This window comes from Oncorhynchus clarkii, chromosome 6 (assembly GCF_045791955.1).
Source record: "Oncorhynchus clarkii lewisi isolate Uvic-CL-2024 chromosome 6, UVic_Ocla_1.0, whole genome shotgun sequence".
Taxonomy (NCBI): domain Eukaryota; kingdom Metazoa; phylum Chordata; class Actinopteri; order Salmoniformes; family Salmonidae; genus Oncorhynchus; species Oncorhynchus clarkii.
The window spans coordinates 88,106,075-88,124,818 of NC_092152.1; the positions used below are offsets into that span (position 1 = coordinate 88,106,075).

At 41.2% G+C, this 18,744-nt stretch overlaps 1 protein-coding gene across 1 annotated transcript in view; it reads left to right on the top strand.

Annotated features, from left to right (window-relative positions):
* Positions 1-18,744, top strand: part of LOC139412477 (multiple epidermal growth factor-like domains protein 11) — a 204,517-nt gene that overhangs the window by 87,135 nt on the left and 98,638 nt on the right. The window contains exons 4-6 of the mRNA XM_071159266.1: positions 1,996-2,132; positions 8,390-8,602; positions 12,313-12,487. Coding sequence (XP_071015367.1) covers positions 1,996-2,132; positions 8,390-8,602; positions 12,313-12,487 — 525 coding nt within the window. The remainder of the gene's footprint in view (positions 1-1,995; positions 2,133-8,389; positions 8,603-12,312; positions 12,488-18,744) is intronic.

The window sequence follows — 18,744 nt, forward strand, 5'->3', positions numbered from 1 at the left end:
CTACAGCTTTATTCACAGCCCACGGTGTTCTCAGAAACCACAACATGTACCACCGACTAACGGTCTACTGTGGTAGTGTTCTCAGAAACCACAACATGTACCACAGACTACCAGTCTACTGTGGTAGTGGTCTCAGAAACCACAACATGTACCACAGACTACCAGTCTACTGTGGTAGTGTTCTCAGAAACCACAACATGTACCACAGACTAACGGTCTACTGTGGTAGTGTTCTCAGAAACCACAACATGTACCACAGACTAACAGTCTACTGTGGTAGTGTTCTCAGAAACCACAACATGTACCACAGACTAACAGTCTACTGTGGTAGTGTTCCCAGAAACCACAACATGTACCACAGACTAACAGTCTACTGTGGTAGTGTCTCAGAAACCACCACATGTACCACAGACTAACAGTCTACTGTGGTAGTGTTCTCAGAAACCACAACATGTACCACAGACTAACAGTCTACTGTGGTAGTGTTCTCAGAAACCACAACATGTACCACAGACTAACAGTCTACTGTGGTAGTGTTCTCAGAAACCACAACATGTACCACAGACTAACGGTCTACTGTGGTAGTGTTCTCAGAAACCACAACATGTACCACATACTAACAGTCTACTGTGGTAGTGTTCTCAGAAACCACAACATGTACCACAGACTACCAGTCTACTGTGGTAGTGTTCTCAGAAACCACAACATGTACCACAGACTAACAGTCTACTGTGGTAGTGTTCTCAGAAACCACAACATGTACCACAGACTAACAGTCTACTGTGGTAGTGTTCTCAGAAACCACAACATGTTCCACAGACTACCAGTCTACTGTGGTAGTGTTCTCAGAAACCAGATGTACCACAGACTACCAGTCTACTGTGGTAGTGTTCCCAGAAACCACAACATGTACCACAGACTAACAGTCTACTGTGGTAGTGTTCCCAGAAACCACAACATGTACCACAGACTAACAGTCTACTGTGGTAGTGTCTCAGAAACCACAACATGTACCACAGACTAACAGTCTACTGTGGTAGTGTTCTCAGAAACCACAACATGTACCACAGACTAACAGTCTACTGTGGTAGTGTTCCCAGAAACCACAACATGTACCACAGACTAACAGTCTACTGTGGTAGTGTTCTCAGAAACCACAACATGTACCACAGACTAACAGTCTACTGTGGTAGTGTTCTCAGAAACCACAACATGTACCACAGACTACCAGTCTACTGTGGTAGTGTTCTCAGAAACCAGATGTACCACAGACTACCAGTCTACTGTGGTAGTGTTCCCAGAAACCACAACATGTACCACAGACTACCAGTCTACTGTGGTAGTGTTCCCAGAAACCACAACATGTACCACAGACTAACGGTCTACTGTGGTAGTGTTCCCAGAAACCACAACATGTACCACAGACTAACGGTCTACTGTGGTAGTGTTCTCAGAAACCACAACATGTACCACAGACTAACAGTCTACTGTGGTAGTGTTCTCAGAAACCAGATGTACCACAGACTAACGGTCTACTGTGGTAGTGTTCTCAGAAACCACAACATGTACCACAGACTAACAGTCTACTGTGGTAGTGTTCCCAGAAACCACAACATGTACCACAGACTACCAGTCTACTGTGGTAGTGTTCTCAGAAACCACAACATGTACCACAGACTAACGGTCTACTGTGGTAGTGTTCTCAGAAACCACAACATGTATCACAGACTAACGGTCTACTGTGGTAGTGTTCTTAGAAACCCTTTCTGATGATATTATCAGGAATGTTATAATGGTTTTTCATAATGATTTTCCAACTGCTGCATGTTGAAAGACATCTGGCTCGTCTACCTGGGGTTTCTTCTGACTCCTTGATGTGCGTGTGTGTGTGTGTGTGTGTGTGTGTGTGTGTGTGTGTGTGTGTGTGTGTGTGTGTGTGTGTGTGTGTGTGTGTGTGTGTGTGTGTGTGTGTGTGTGTGTGTGTGTGGTCCTCAGGGCTCGGTGTGTGCCCAGCCGTGCCAGTTTGGCACCTACGGCATCAACTGTAGCCAGGAGTGCCCCTGCCGGAACAGAGGTCTGTGTGACCACGTCAGCGGGCAGTGCCAATGTACCGCCGGCTACAGCGGAGAGAGGTAGGGCACTGGGCTTGGCAACTTCCCCTCAAGAAGTAGGACACTTCATCACAGTGTGGGTTTTAACAGCACCTCCAGCTACAGTGGAGAGAGGTAGGGCACTGGGCTTGGCGACTTCACCTCAAGAAGTAGGACACTTCATCACAGTGTGGGTTTTAACAGCACCTCCAGCTACAGTGGAGAGAGGTAGGGCACTGGGCTTGGCGACTTCACCTCAAGAAGTAGGACACTTCATCACAGTGTGGGTTTTAACAGCACCTCCAGCTACAGTGGAGAGAGGTAGGGCACTGGGCTTGGCGACTTCACCTCAAGAAGTAGGACACTTCATCACAGTGTGGGTTATAACAGTATAGCTTCCACGCCCCTAACTGGACTAGAACAACTGACACACATCAACAACTGACACCCACGAAGCATTGTTACCCATCGCTCCACAAAAGCCGCGGCCCTTGCAGAGCAAGGGGAACCACTACTTCAAGGTCTCAGAGAGAGTGAAGTCACCGATTGAAATGCTATTAGCGCGCACCACTGCTAACTAGCTAGCCATTTCACATCGGTTACATGTGCACTGATGTGTGTGAGAGAGAGAGAGAGAGAGAGAGAGAGAGAGAGAGAGAGAGAGAGAGAGAGAGAGAGAGAGAGAGAAAGAGAGAGAGAAAGAGACAGAGACAGAGACAGAGACATAGAGAGAGACATAGAGAGAGAGAGAGAGAGAGAGAGAGAAATTAAGAGAGAGAGAGAAAAAGAGAGCGAGAGAATGCACCTCCAGCTACTGAGGAGAGAGATAGGGCACTGTCCTTGGGCACTGTCCTTGGGCACTGTGCTTGGCATAGGAAGCATAGTCAAATAGGACACTTCATCACTATGTGTGGCCACCCTGAATGGAAGCTTTCACTGTGTAGGCCTACATGTGGAGACTTTGGATTGGTTTTCCATTTAGTTCTACTTCTATTTTCCACACATGAATGTAGATATTTCAACTTGATTTCAAGTGTTTGTCTGGAAATGTCCTCAAGTATCAGCAGGTTCCAAGGTATTCCTTTTTATTAGTCAACTCATTTCTTAATCTCTCTGGCTCTCTCTCTGTCTATGCAAATGCCTTCTCCTCTCTATCCATCTCTCTGCTCTTCTCTTGTCCACTTCTCTTTCTCTGTATCCTCTCTATCCATCTCTCTGTCTCCTCTCTCTCTGTCTCCTCTCTCTCTGTCTCCTCTCTCTATCCCGTCTCTCTGTCTCCTCTCTCTGTATCCTCTCTCTCTGTCTCCTCTCTCTGTATCCTCTCTCTCTGTCTCTTCTCTCTATCTCCTCTCTCTGTATCCTCTCTCTCTCTGTCTCCTCTCCTCTGTCTCCTCTCCTCCTCTGTCTCCTCCTCTCTATCTCATCCCTCTGTCTCCTCTCTCTGTATCCTCTCTCTCTGTCTCCTCTCTCTGTATCCTCTCTCTCTCTGTCTCCTCTCTATATCTCCTCTCTCTGTATCCTCTCTTTATCTCTCCTCTCTCTATCTCCTCTCTCTGTATCCTCTCTCTGTATCCTCTCTCTCTCCTCTCTCTAGCTCCTCTCTCTATCTCCTCTCTCTGTATCCTCTCTCTATCTCTCCTCTCTCTATCTCCTCTCTCTATCTCCTCTCTCTGTATCCTCTCTCTGTATCCCCTCTCTCTCTCTCCTCTCTCTATATCCTCTCTCTGTATCCTCTCTCTCTTTCTCCTCTCTCTGTATCCTCTCTCTCTGTCTCCTCTCTCTATCTCCTCTCTCTATCTCCTCTCTCTTTATCCTCTCTCTGTATCCTCTCTCTCTGTATCCTCTCTCTCTCTCTCCTCTCTCTATCTCCTCTCTCTGTATCCTCTCTCTCTTTCTCCTCCCTCTGTATCCTCTCTCTCTGTCTCCTCTCTCTATCTCCTCTCTCTATCTCATCTCTCTGTCTCCTCTCTCTGTATTCTCTCTCTCTGTCTCCTCTCTCTGTATCCTCTCTCTCTGTCTCCTCTCTATCTCCTCTCTCTATCTCCTCTCTCTCTATCTCCTCTCTCTGTATCCTCTCTCTCTGTCTCCTCTCTATCTCCTCTCTCTGTATCCCCTCTCTCTATCTCCTCTCTCTGTATCCTCTCCCTCTGTCTCCTCTCTATCTCCTTTCTCTGTATCCCCTCTCTCTATCTCCTCTCTCTGTATCCTCTCTCTCTGTCTCCTCTCTCTCTGTATCCTCTCTCTCTATCTCCTCTCTCTGTATCCTCTCTCTCTGTCTCCTCTCTCTATCTCCTCTCTCTATCTCCTCTCGCTCTGTATCCTCTCTCTCTGTATCCTCTCTCTCCTCTCTCTATCTCCTATCTATATCTCATCCCTCTGTATCCTCTCCTCTTTCTCCTCTCTCTGTATCCTCTCTCTCTGTCTCCTCTTTCTGTATCCTCTCTCTCTGTCTCCTCTCTATCTCCTCTCTCTGTATCCCCTCTCTCTATCTCCTATCTCTGTATCCTCTCTCTCTGTCTCCTATCTATCTCCTCTCTCTGTATCCCCTCTCTCTATCTCCTCTCTCTGTATCCTCTCTCTCTGTCTCCTCTCTCTCTGTATCCTCTCTCTGTATCCTCTCTCTCTGTCTCCTCTCTATCTCCTCTCTCTGTATCCTCTCTCTCTGTCTCCTCTCTATCGCCTCTCTCCGTATCCTCTCTCTCTATCTCCTCTCTATCTCCTCTCTCACACACACACACACACACACACACACACACACATGCTCCCTCTCTCCCCCCACTCTCTCTCTTTATATTAAATCTGGCCAAATTACAACCATTCTTTAGACCACAGACAGGTGTATTAGCCTGCGAGGAATCATTTCAGATTGACTTCTCTCGCCATCCCTCTCTCCCTCCCTCTCTCCTTCCACCTCCCTCCCTCCCTCCATCCCTCCCTCCCACCCTCATTCCATCTCCCTCCCTCCATCCCTCCCTTTCTCCTTACACCTCCCTCCCTCCCTTCTACCACCTCCCTCCCTCCCTCTCTCCTTACACCTCCCTCCCTACCTCCTTCCACCTCCCTCCCTCCCTCCATCCCTCCCTCCCTCCCTCATTCCATCTCCCTCCCTCCCTCCATCCCTCCCTTTCTCCTTACACCTCCCTCCCTCCCTCCTTCCACCTCCCTCCCTCCCTTTCTCCTTACACCTCCCTCCCCCCCTCCCTCATTCCATCTCCCTCCCTCCCTCCATCCCTCCCTTTCTCCTTACACCTCCCTCCCTCCCTCCCTCCCTCCCTCCCTCCCTCTATTCCAATGCGTTGCTAGATGAGGACCATGGGAAGTCTCTGTGATATAACCATGATACCCAACCAGCCAGATTATTTAATTGAGCGATTCGTCTCAGTTTTAATGGCTGTGTTATAGACGTGTTGTAATCACACCAGAGGATTGTATATTTAACTTTGGCCACGACCCAAATAGCAACCAATTCTTTATGTAGTGCACTACCCTTGACCAGGCAAAAGTAGGGCACTAGGGCCCGAATCAAAAGTAGTGCACTATAAAGGGAATATGGTGTAGTTTTGGGACGCAGAAAAGTGAACTACTGGGTTGGTATACTTCATGTTCCTCCCCCTCATCATTACTATTCTGTACGTAGAGAGAGTCATCGTCTCCGCTGTGAGATGTGTTCAGAACAATTAATGGCTGAAGATTCACCTTGAGTACGACCATCCAGGACCCTGTCTAATGTCTGTCCCGTTGTCCCTGGCTAATGTCTGTCCTGTTGTCCCTGTCTAATGTCTGTCCTGTTGTCCCTGGTGTAATGGTCTGTCTGTCTGTCTGTCTGTCTGTCTGTCTGTCTGTCTGTCTGTCTGGCTGTCTGTCTGTCTGTCTGTCTGTCCTGTTGTCCCTGGTTTAATGGTCTGTCTGTCTGTCTGTCTGTCTGCCTGTCTGTGTCTGTCCCGTTGTCCCTGGTGTAATGGTCTGTCTGTCTGTCTGTCTGTCTGTCTGTCTGTCTGTCTGTCTGCCTGCCTGCCTGCCTGCCTGCCTGCCTGTCTGTCTGCCTGTCTGTCTGTCTGTCTGTCTGTCTGTCTGTCTGTCGTGTTGTCCCTGGTGTAATGGTCTGTCTGTCTGTCTGTCTGTCTGTCTGCCTGCCTGCCTGCCTGCCTGCCTGCCTGTCTGTCTGTCTGTCTGTCTGTCTGTCTGTCTGTATGGTGATGAGGTATATGGTGTAATGGTGGCTCCATTGGTGAACAGTATCAGGTGTATGAAGCTGGAGAACATGGCCCCATTGGTGAACAGGTGTATGAAGCTGGAGAACATGGCCCCATTGGTGAACAGTAACAGGTGTATGAAGCTGGAGAACATGGCTCCATTGGTGAACAGTAACAGGTGTATGAAGCTGGAGAACATGGCCCCATTGGTGAACAGTAACAGGTGTATGAAGCTGGAGAACATGGCTCCATTGGTGAACAGTAACAGGTGTATGAAGCTGGAGAACATGGCCCCATTGGTGAACAGTAACAGATGTATGAAGCTGGAGAACATGGCTCCATTGGTGAACAGTAACAGGTGTATGAAGCTGGAGAACATGGCTCCATTGGTGAACAGTAACAGGTGTTTGAAGCTGGAGAACATGGCTCCATTGGTGAACAGTAACAGGTGTTTGAAGCAGGAGAACATGGCCCCATTGGTGAACAGTAACAGGTGTATGAAGCTGTATGGAGAATACAACATTGGGACTGGAATGGGATCAGCTCATTACTATTATATCATGTTGGTGTGGAGATAATGAAGGTCATGTTGTAACCTGTAACCAGTGGAACAAATGGTTATGATAATGTATGATGGTAATGTAGTGTAGGTCCTGTGAGTTAGGGAGGTGGAACAGAGGCCAGATGGTTGTAATAATGTATGATGGTAATGTAGTGTAGGTCCTGTGAGTTAGGGAGGTGGAACAGAGGCCAGATGGTTATAATAATGTATGATGGTAATGTAGTGTAGGTCCTGTGAGTTAGGAAGGTGTAACAGAGGCCAGATGGTTATGATAATGTATGATGGTAATGTAGTGTAGGTCCTGTGAGTTAGGGAGGTGGAACAGAGGCCAGATGGTTATAATAATGTATGATGGTAATGTAGTGTAGGTCCTGTTAGTTAGGGAGGTGGAACAGAGGCCAGATGGTTATGATAATGTATGATGGTAATGTAGTGTAGGTCCTGTGAGTTAGGGAGGTGGAACAGAGGCCAGATGGTTGTAATAATGTATGATGGTAATGTAGTGTAGGTCCTGTGAGTTAGGGAGGTGGAACAGAGGCCAGATGGTTGTAATAATGTATGATGGTAATGTAGTGTAGGTCCTGTGAGTTAGGGAGGTGGAACAGAGGCCAGATGGTTGTAATAATGTATGATGGTAATGTAGTGTAGGTCCTGTGAGTTAGGGAGGTGGAACAGAGGCCAGATGGTTATAATAATGTATGATGGTAATGTAGTGTAGGTCCTGTGAGTTAGGGAGGTGGAACAGAGGCCAGATTGTTATGATAATGTATGATGGTGTAACGGTTTTCTGTATGAGAAGGAGAGTCGGACCAAAATGCAGCGTGTCGATTGCGATCCATGTTTTAATAAACAAACGTAAAACACGAATCAATACAAACACTACAAAAATAAAGAACGTAACGAAAACCTAAACAGCCTATCTGGTGAAAACACATAGACAGGAACAATCACCCACAAACACACAGTGAAACCCAGGCTACCTAAATATGGTTCCCAATCAGAGACAATGACGAACACCTGCCTCTGATTGAGAACCATATCAGGCCGAACATAGAACTAGACAAACTAGACATGTAACATAGAATGCCCACTCAGATCACACCCTGACCAACCAAAACATAGAAACATACAAAGTAAACTATGGTCAGGGTGTGACAGATGGTAATGTAGTGTAGGTCCTGTGAGTTAGGGAGGTGGAACTGAGGCCAGATGGTTATGATAATGGATTGTGGTAATGTTTCATTCTATGTGATGTAATGAAAACTACATGCCAGACTATTAACAACATGCTGTCTCTCTCCTCTCTCTCACCCTCTCTTTCTCTCCCCACCCCTCTCTCGCTCTCCCTCCCTCTGTCTGTCTCCCTCTCTGTCTCTCTCTCTCTCCCTCTGTCTCTCTCTTTCTCTGTCTCTCTCCTTTTATCTATCTCCCTCTCTTCCTCCCTCTCTGTCTCTCTCTCCCTCTGTCTCTCTTTCTCTCCCCACCCCTCTCTCTCTCTCCCTCTCTGTCTCTCTCTTTCTCTCTCCCTCTCTCTCTCTCTCCAGATGTCAGGAGGAGTGTCCGGGGGGGTCGTACGGTCCTCAGTGTTCACATAAGTGTGACTGTCAGAACAGAGCGAGGTGTTACCATGTCAACGGGGCCTGTCTGTGTGACGAGGGGTTCAAAGGTCCGAGCTGTCAGGACAGGTTCTGTCCCTCTGGACAGTATGGACTCATCTGTGATAAATACTGTCCCTGTAACGCCTCAAACACACTCAGGTACCGTCTGTATGGACTCATCTGTGATAAATACGGTCTATTCTGAATTAGGCTGTTTTGAGATAAAGTAGCATTTCTTCAAACAGTGAAGGAGGATGAGGAGGAAGAGGAGGAAGAGGAGGATGAGGAAGAGGAGGAGGAGGATGAGGAGGAAGAGGATGAAAAGGAGGAGGGGAGGAGGAGGAAGAAGAGGAGGAAGATGAGGAGGATGAGGAGGAGGAGGAAGAGGAGGAGGATGAGGAGGAAGAGGAAGAGTAGGAGGAGGAGGAGAATGAGGAGGAGGAAGAGGAGTAGGATGAGAATGAGGAAGATGAGGAGGATGAGAATGAGGAGGAGGAAGATGAGGAGGAGGATGAGGAAGATGAGGAGAATGAGGAGGAGGAGGAAGATGAGGAGGATGAGGAGGAAGATGAGGAGGAGGATGAAAGTTGGTAGATAAAAAGCTTGTCTGCTGATCAATGATGATTATTTTATATTTAGTTTTATCTTCAACTAAGAAAGTCAGTTAAGAACAATTTCTTATTTACAATGACGGCCTACCTAGGAACAGTGGGGTTAACTGCCTTGTTCAGGGGCAGAACAACAGATTTTTACCTTGTCAGCTCGGGGATTCGAGCTTACAACTTTTCGGTTACTAGTCCAACGCTCTAACCACTAGGCTACCTGCTGGTTACTAGTCCAACACTCTAACCACTAGGCTACCTGCTGGTTACTAGTCCAACACTCTAACCACTAGGCTACCTGCTGGTTACTAGTCCAACACTCTAACCACTAGGCTACCTACTGGTTACTAGTCCAACACTCTAACCACTAGGCTACCTGCTGGTTACTAGTCCAACACTCTAACCACTAGGCTACCTGCTGGTTACTAGTCCAACGCTCTAACCACTAGGCTACCTGCTGGTTACTAGTCCAACACTCTAACCACTAGGCTACCTGCTGGTTACTAGTCCAACACTCTAACCACTAGGCTACCTGCTGGTTACTAGTCCAACACTCTAACCACTAAGCTACCTGCTGGTTACTAGTCCAACACTCTAACCACTAGGCTACCTGCTGGTTACTAGTCCAACACTCTAACCACTAGGCTACCTGCTGGTTACTAGTCCAACACTCTAACCACTAGGCTACCTGCTGGTTACTAGTCCAACACTCTAACCACTAGGCTACCTGCTGGTTACTAGTCCAACACTCTAACCACTAGGCTACCTGCTGGTTACTAGTCCAACACTCTAACCACTAGGCTACCTGCTGGTTACTAGTCCAACACTCTAACCACTAGGCTACCTGCTGGTTACTAGTCCAACACTCTAACCACTAGGCCCCAATTATACACTGCTCAAAAAAATAAAGGGAACTGCTGACACACTCCAGCCACATGAGGTCTAGCATTGTCTTGCATTAGGAGGAACCCAGGGCCAACCGCACCAGCATATGGTCTCACAAGGGGTCTAAGGATCTCATCTCGGTACCTAATGGACAGTCAGACTACCTCTGGTGAGCACATGGAGGGCTGTGAGGCCCCCCAAAGAAATGCCAACCCACACCATGACTGACCCACCACCAAACCGGTCATACTGGAGGATGTTGCAGGCAGCAGAACATTCTCCCAGACGTCTCCAGACTCTGTCACGTCTGTCACGTGCTCAGTGTGAACCTGCTTTCATCTGTGAAGAGCACAGGGCGCCAGTGGCGAATTTGCCAATCTTGGTGTTCTCTGGCAAATGCCAAACGTCCTGCACAGTGTTGGGCTGTAAGCACAACCCCCACCTGTGGACGTCGGGCCCTCATACCACCCTCATGGAGTCTGTTTCTGACCGTTTGAGCAGACACATGCACATTTGTGGCCTGCTGGAGTTAATTTTGCAGGGCTCTGGCAGTGCTCCTCCTGCTCCTCCTTGCACAAAGGCGGAGGTAGCGGTCCTGCTGCTGGGTTGTTGCCCTTCTACGGCCTTCTCCACAACTTCTGATGTACTGGCCTGTCTCCTGGTAGCGCCTCCATGCTCTGGACACTACGCTGACAGACACAGCAAACCTTCTTGCCACAGCTCGCATTGATGTCCCATCCTGGATGAGCTGCACTATCTGAGCCACTTGTGTGGGTTGTAGACTCCGTCTCATGCTACCACTAGAGTGAAAGCACCGCCAGCATTCAAAAGTGACCAAAACATCAGCCAGGAAGCATAGGAACTGAGAAGTGGTCTGTTGTCACCACCTGCAGAACCACTCCTTTATTGGGGGTGTCTTGCTAATTGCCTATAATTTCCACCTGTTGTCTATTCCATTTGCACAACAGCATGTGAAATTTATTGGCAATCAGTGTTGCTTCCTAAGTGGACAGTTTGATTTCACAGAAGTGTGATTGACTTGGAGTTACATTGTGTTGTTTAAGTGTTCCCTTTATTTTTTTGAGCAGTGTACATTGAGATCAATGTTAGTTTTTATCCAGTGTTACATACAGAGTCTCTATGTGTTTAGCAGGGCGGTTGGCACTGTTAAAAACAACCTATTTACAAAATAGTTTCCTTGAAAGAACGGTGGTCTGATGGCCCCAACACCAGTAAAACATCTGCTCTCCAATATATCATTTTCATGGCTGTGTTCTCATTAACATACCTGGGATGGGAGTTGAACGTTGTTGTGACTAAGTGGAATGACCCATGTGGTGTTGGGGTGCTCTGCTACACGTTCAGCAGCCAGCCAGTACAGTCTCTATTCTACTGTACACTACTGTACATTGTTCTACTGTTCTTCGGCTGTACAGGTAGAACCATTTTTGGATTCAGGTAGAAAAGGTTCTACATGGAACCAATAAGGGTTCTTCAAAGGGTTCTCCTATGTGGACAGCGGAAGAACCCTTGTCGGTTCTAGATAGCAACTTTTTTTCTAAGAGTGTATCAACAGACAGAGACTATCTATCATAAGCCTCCTCTGTTCTCCTCTGTTCTCCTCTGCTCTCCTCTCATCTCCTCTCCTCTGCTCTCTTCTCCTCTCTCCTCTTTTCTGTTGTCCTCACTCCTCTCTTCTCATCTCTTCTCCTCTCTCCTCTTTTCTGTTCTCCTCACTCCTCTCTTCTCATCTCTTCTTCTCTGTTCTCTCCTCATCTCTCCTCCTCTCTCCTCCTCTGTTCTCCTCACTCCTCTCTTCTCATCTCTTCTCCTCTCTTCTCCTCTGCTCTCTTCTCCTCTCTCCTCTTTTCTGTTCTCCTCCCTCCTCCTCACTCCTCTCCTCTCTTTTCCTCTCTTCTCTTCTCCTCTCTCCTCCTCACTCCTCTCCTCTCTTTTCCTCTCTTCTCTTTTCCTATCTTCTCTTCTCCTCTGCTCTCTCCTCTTCTCTCCTCTTCTTTGTTCTCCCCTCTTCTCCTCTCTTCTCTTCTCCTCTGCTCTCTTCTCCTCTCTCCTCTTCTCTGTTCTCCTCTCTTCTCTGTTCTCCTCTGTTCTCCTCTCTCCTCTCCTCCCTTCTCCTCTCTCCTCTCTTCTGTTCTCCTCTCTTCTCCTCTCTTCTCCTCTCTCCTCTTCTCTGTTTTCCTCTCTTCTCCTCTCTCCTCTCCTCTCTTCTCCTCTCTCCTCTCTTCTCCTCTCTTCTCTTCTCCTCTCTTCTCTCTTCTCCTCTGCTCTCTCCTCTTCTCTCTTCTCCTCTCTTCTCCTCTCTTCTCTCCTCTCTTCTCCTCTCTCCTCACTTCTCTGTTCTCCTCTCTTCTCCATTCCCAGCTGCCATCCGTTGTCGGGGGAGTGTGCGTGCGCGGCGGGGTGGGCGGGTCTGTTCTGCAACGAGACCTGTCCGTCAGGTTACTATGGCGAGGGATGTAAGGAGGCATGTGCGTGTGCCAACGGAGCCGACTGCGAGGGCTTCACCGGAGCCTGCGTCTGTGCCCCCGGGTACACGGTGAGTAGATGGAGCAGGACACACATCACACACTGTACTCCTGTACTTAGGTCATGTTTTTATTCAACTTCTTAGGGAGCTTTAGTCCAGTAGTTGAATGTGAAATGCGTCATTACTAATTGCTTAATGGATTTGAACCGTATTTGTGCGGGTCGTCAGAACAGAACTTCAGGTTAAACCCTGCCAATCAGCGGGCGGGGAAATAGACAGGTAGTCTTGGACTGGAGAGATACCAGACACAGTTTACTATATTATATTATTACTACTGTACAATACTACTATACTATATACACTATTACTATTACTGTACTATACTACTATACTATATACCCTATTATTACTACTGTACTATACTACTATACTATATACACTATTATTACTACTGTACTATACTACTATACTATATACCCTATTATTACTACTGTACTATACTACTATACTATATACCCTATTATTACTACTGTACTATACTACTATACTATATACCCTAGTATTACTACTGTACTATACTACTATACTATATACCCTATTATTACTACTGTACTATACTACTATACTATATACCCTATTATTACTACTGTACTATACTACTATACTATATACCCTATTATTACTACTGTACTATACTACTATACTATATACCCTATTATTATTACTGTACTATACTACTATACTATATACCCTATTATTACTACTGTACTATACTACTATACGATATACCCTATTATTACTACTGTACTATACTACTATACTATATACCCTATTATTACTACTGTACTATACTACTATACTATATACCCTATTATTACTACTGTACTATACTACTATACTATATACCCTATTATTACTACTGTACTATACTACTATACTATATACCCTATTATTATTACTGTACTATACTATATACACTGTTATTATTACTGTACTATACTATATACACTAGTATTATTACTGTACAATACTATATGCACTAGTATTATTACTGTACTATACTATATACACTAGTATTATTACTGTACTATAATATATACACTATTAGTATTACTGTACTATACTACTATACTATATACCCTATTATTACTACTGTACTATACGACTATACTATATACCCTATTATTATTACTGTACTATACTATATACACTAGTATTATTACTGTACTATACTATATACACTTGTATTATTACTGTACTATAATATATACAATATTATTATTATTACTGTACTATACTACTATACTATATACACTAGTATTATTACTGTACTATACTATATACACTATTATTACTACTGTACAATACTACTATACTATATACACTATTACTATTACTGTACTATACTACTATACTATATACCCTATTATTACTACTGTACTATACTACTATACTATATACACTATTATTACTACTGTACTATACTACTATACTATATACCCTATTATTACTACTGTACTATACTACTATACTATATACCCTATTATTACTACTGTACTATACTACTATACTATATACCCTATTATTACTACTGTACTATACTACTATACTATATACCCTATTATTACTACTGTACTATACTACTATACTATATACCCTATTATTACTACTGTACTATACTACTATACTATATACCCTATTATTATTACTGTACTATACTACTATACTATATACCCTATTATTACTACTGTACTATACTACTATACTATATACCCTATTATTACTACTGTACTATACTACTATACTATATACCCTATTATTACTACTGTACTATACTACTATACTATATACCCTATTATTACTACTGTACTATACTACTATACTATATACCCTATTATTATTACTGTACTATACTATATACACTGTTATTATTACTGTACTATACTATATACACTAGTATTATTACTGCACTATACTATATACACTAGTATTATTACTGTACTATACTATATACACTAGTATTATTACTGTACTATAATATATACACTATTAGTATTACTGTACTATACTACTATACTATATACCCTGTTATTACTACTGTACTATACTACTATACTATATACCCTATTATTATTACTGTACTATACTATATACACTAGTATTATTACTGTACTATACTATATACACTTGTATTATTACTGTACTATAATATATACAATATTATTATTATTACTGTACTATACTACTATACTATATACACTAGTATTATTACTGTACTATACTATATACACTATTATTACTACTGTACTATACTACTATACTATATACACTATTATTAGTACTGTACTATACTATATACACTATTATTACTACTGTACTATACTATATACACTATTATTATTACTGTACTATACTATATACACTAGTATTATTACTGTACTATACTATATACACTATTATTATTACTGTACTATACTATATACACTATTATCATTACTGTACTATACTACTATACTATATACACTATTATTATTACTGTACTATACTACAATACTATATACACTATTAGTATTACTGTACTATACTACTATACTATATACACTATTATTATTACTGTACTATACTACTATACTATATACACTATTATGATTACTGTACTATACTGCTATACTATATACACTATTATTATTACTGTTCTATACTATACACACTATTATTATTACTGTACTATACTACTATACTATATACACTATTAGTATTACTGTACTATACTATATACACTATTATTATTACTGTTCTATACTATACACACTATTATTATTACTGTACTATACTATATACACTTATTATTGCTGTACTATACTACTATACTATATACACTATTATTATTACTGTACTATACTACTATACTATATGCACTATTATTATTACTGTACTATACTATATACACTATTAGTACTACTGTACTATACTACTATACTATATACACTATTATTATTACTGTCTATACTACTATACTATATACACTATTATTATTACTGTACTATACTACTATACTATATGCACTATTATTATTACTGTACTATACTATATACACTATTAGTATTACTGTAATATACTATATACACTATTATTATTACTGTACTATACTATATACACTATTATTATTACCGTACTTACTATACTATATACACTATTATTATTACTGTCCTATACTATATACACTATTATTATTACTGTACTATACTGCTATACTATATACACTATTATTATTACTGTACTATACTGCTATACTATATACACTATTATTATTACTGTACTATACTACTATACTATATACACTATTATTATTACTGTACTATACTACTATACTATATACACTATTATTATTACTGTACTATACTATATACACTATTAGTACTACTGTGCTATACTACTATACTATATACACTATTATTATTACTGTCTATACTACTGTACTATATACACTATTATTATTACTGTACTATACTATATACACTATTATTATTACTGTACTATACTACTATACTATATACACTATTATTATTACTGTACTATACTATATACACTATTAGTACTACTGTACTATACTCCTATACTATATACACTCTTATTATTACTGTCTATACTACTATACTATATACACTATTATTATTACTGCACTATACTACTATACACTATTAGTACTACTGTACTATACTACAATACTATATACACTATTATTATTACTGTACTATACTGCTATACTATATACACTATTATTATTGTACTATACTACAATACTATATACACTATTATTATTACTGTACTATACTACTATACTATATACACTATTATTATTACTGTACTATACTACTATACTATATACACTATTATGATTACTGTACTATACTGCTATACTATATACACTATTATTATTACTGTTCTATACTATACACACTATTATTATTACTGTACTATACTACTATACTATATACACTATTAGTATTACTGTACTATACTATATACACTATTATTATTACTGTTCTATACTATACACACTATTATTATTACTGTACTATACTATATACACTTATTATTGCTGTACTATACTACTATACTATATACACTATTATTATTACTGTACTATACTACTATACTATATGCACTATTATTATTACTATACTATACTACTATACTATATGCACTATTATTATTACTGTACTATACTATATACACTATTATTATTACTGTACTATACTACTATACTATATATACTATTATTATTACTGTACTATACTACTATACTATATACACTATTATTATTACTGTACTATACTACTATACACTATTATTATTACTGTACTATACTGCTATACTATATACACTATTATTATTACTGTACTATACTATACACACTATTATTACTACTGTACTATACTACTATACTATATACACTATTATTATTACTGTACTATACTACTATACACTATTATTATTACTGTACTATACTGCTATACTATATACACTATTATTATTACTGTACTATACTATATACACTATTATTACTACTGTACTATACTACTATACTATATACACTTATTATTACTGTACTATACTATATACACTATTATTATTACTGTTCTATACTATACACACTAGTATTACTGCTGTACTATGCTGCTATACTATATACACTATTATTATTACTGTACTATACTATATACACTATTATTATTACTGTACTATACTATATACGCTATTATTACCGCTGTACTATACTACTATACTATATACACTATTATTATTACTGTACTATACTATATACACTATTATTATTACAGTTCTATACTATACACACTATTATTACTACTGTACTATACTACTATACTATATACACTATTATTATTACTGTACTATACTATATACACTATTATTACTACTGCACTATACTACTATACTATACACACTATTATTATTACTGTACTATACTATATACACTATTAGTATTACTGTACTATACTACTATACTATATACACTATTATTATTACTGTACTATACTATATACACTATTATTATTACTGCACTATACTACTATACTATACACACTATTATTATTACTGTACTATACTATATACACTATTATTGTTACTGTACTATACTACTATACTATATACACTATTATTATTACTGTACTATACTATATACACTATTATTATTACTGCACTATGCTACTATACTATACACACTATTATTATTACTGTACTATACTATATACACTATTAGTATTACTGTACTATACTACTATACAATATACACTATTATTACCAGAGCCCTATTCCCTATATAGTGGTACTACTATAGACCAGGGCTCTATTCCCTATATAGTGGTACTACTATAGACCAGAGCCCTATTCCCTATATAGTGGTACTACTATAGACCAGGGCCCTATTCCCTATATAGTGGTACTACTATAGACCATAGCCCTATTCCCTATATAGTGGTACTACTTTAGACCAGGGCCCTATTCCCTATATAGTGCACTACTTTTGACCAGAACCCTATTCCCTAATATACTGCACTACTTTTGACCAGAACCCATGAACACAAGTAGTGCACTATATGGCAAATAGGGTGCCATTTGAGACGTACCATAGAGTCCATTAGCTATGAGGTGAACCTTAATGAAGCATAATTTCCCCTTCACTCTAACAGATGTACTGTAGATGTCAATGGAAGAGATGGTAGCTTTGAGGTGAACTGTAGATGCCAATGGAAGAGATGGTAGCTTTGAGATGTACTGTAGTTGTCAATGGAAGAGATGGTAGCTTTGAGTGGGACTCTGATCAACCAGATGTACTGAATGTACCAGGGCAGGGTTGTGACCCCAGCTTCACTCACAGCCTGTTGTACCAAATGGAACCTTATAGGGAGGAGAGGAGGCATTTGGGACGCAGGCTCTTTGCTACGGGGAGAGATGGAATGAGATGAGTCAGTCCTGTAGCACGACACAGTTAACTACCCTGAACCCTAAGTGTACAGACAGAACCATGCACACACACACACGCACGTAAGCACACACACACACACACACACACACACACACACACACACACACACACACACAAACCCAGACACACACACATATTTACAAACCCAGACAAGAGAGGAGAGGAGGAGAGGAACAGTCTGTTAACAGACAGAGAGGAGAGGAGGAGAGGAGAGGAGAGGAGAGGGACAGTCTGTTAACAGACAGAGAGGAGAGGAGGAGAGGAACAGTCTGTTAACAGACGGAGAGGAGAGGAGAGGAGAGGAGAGGAGAGG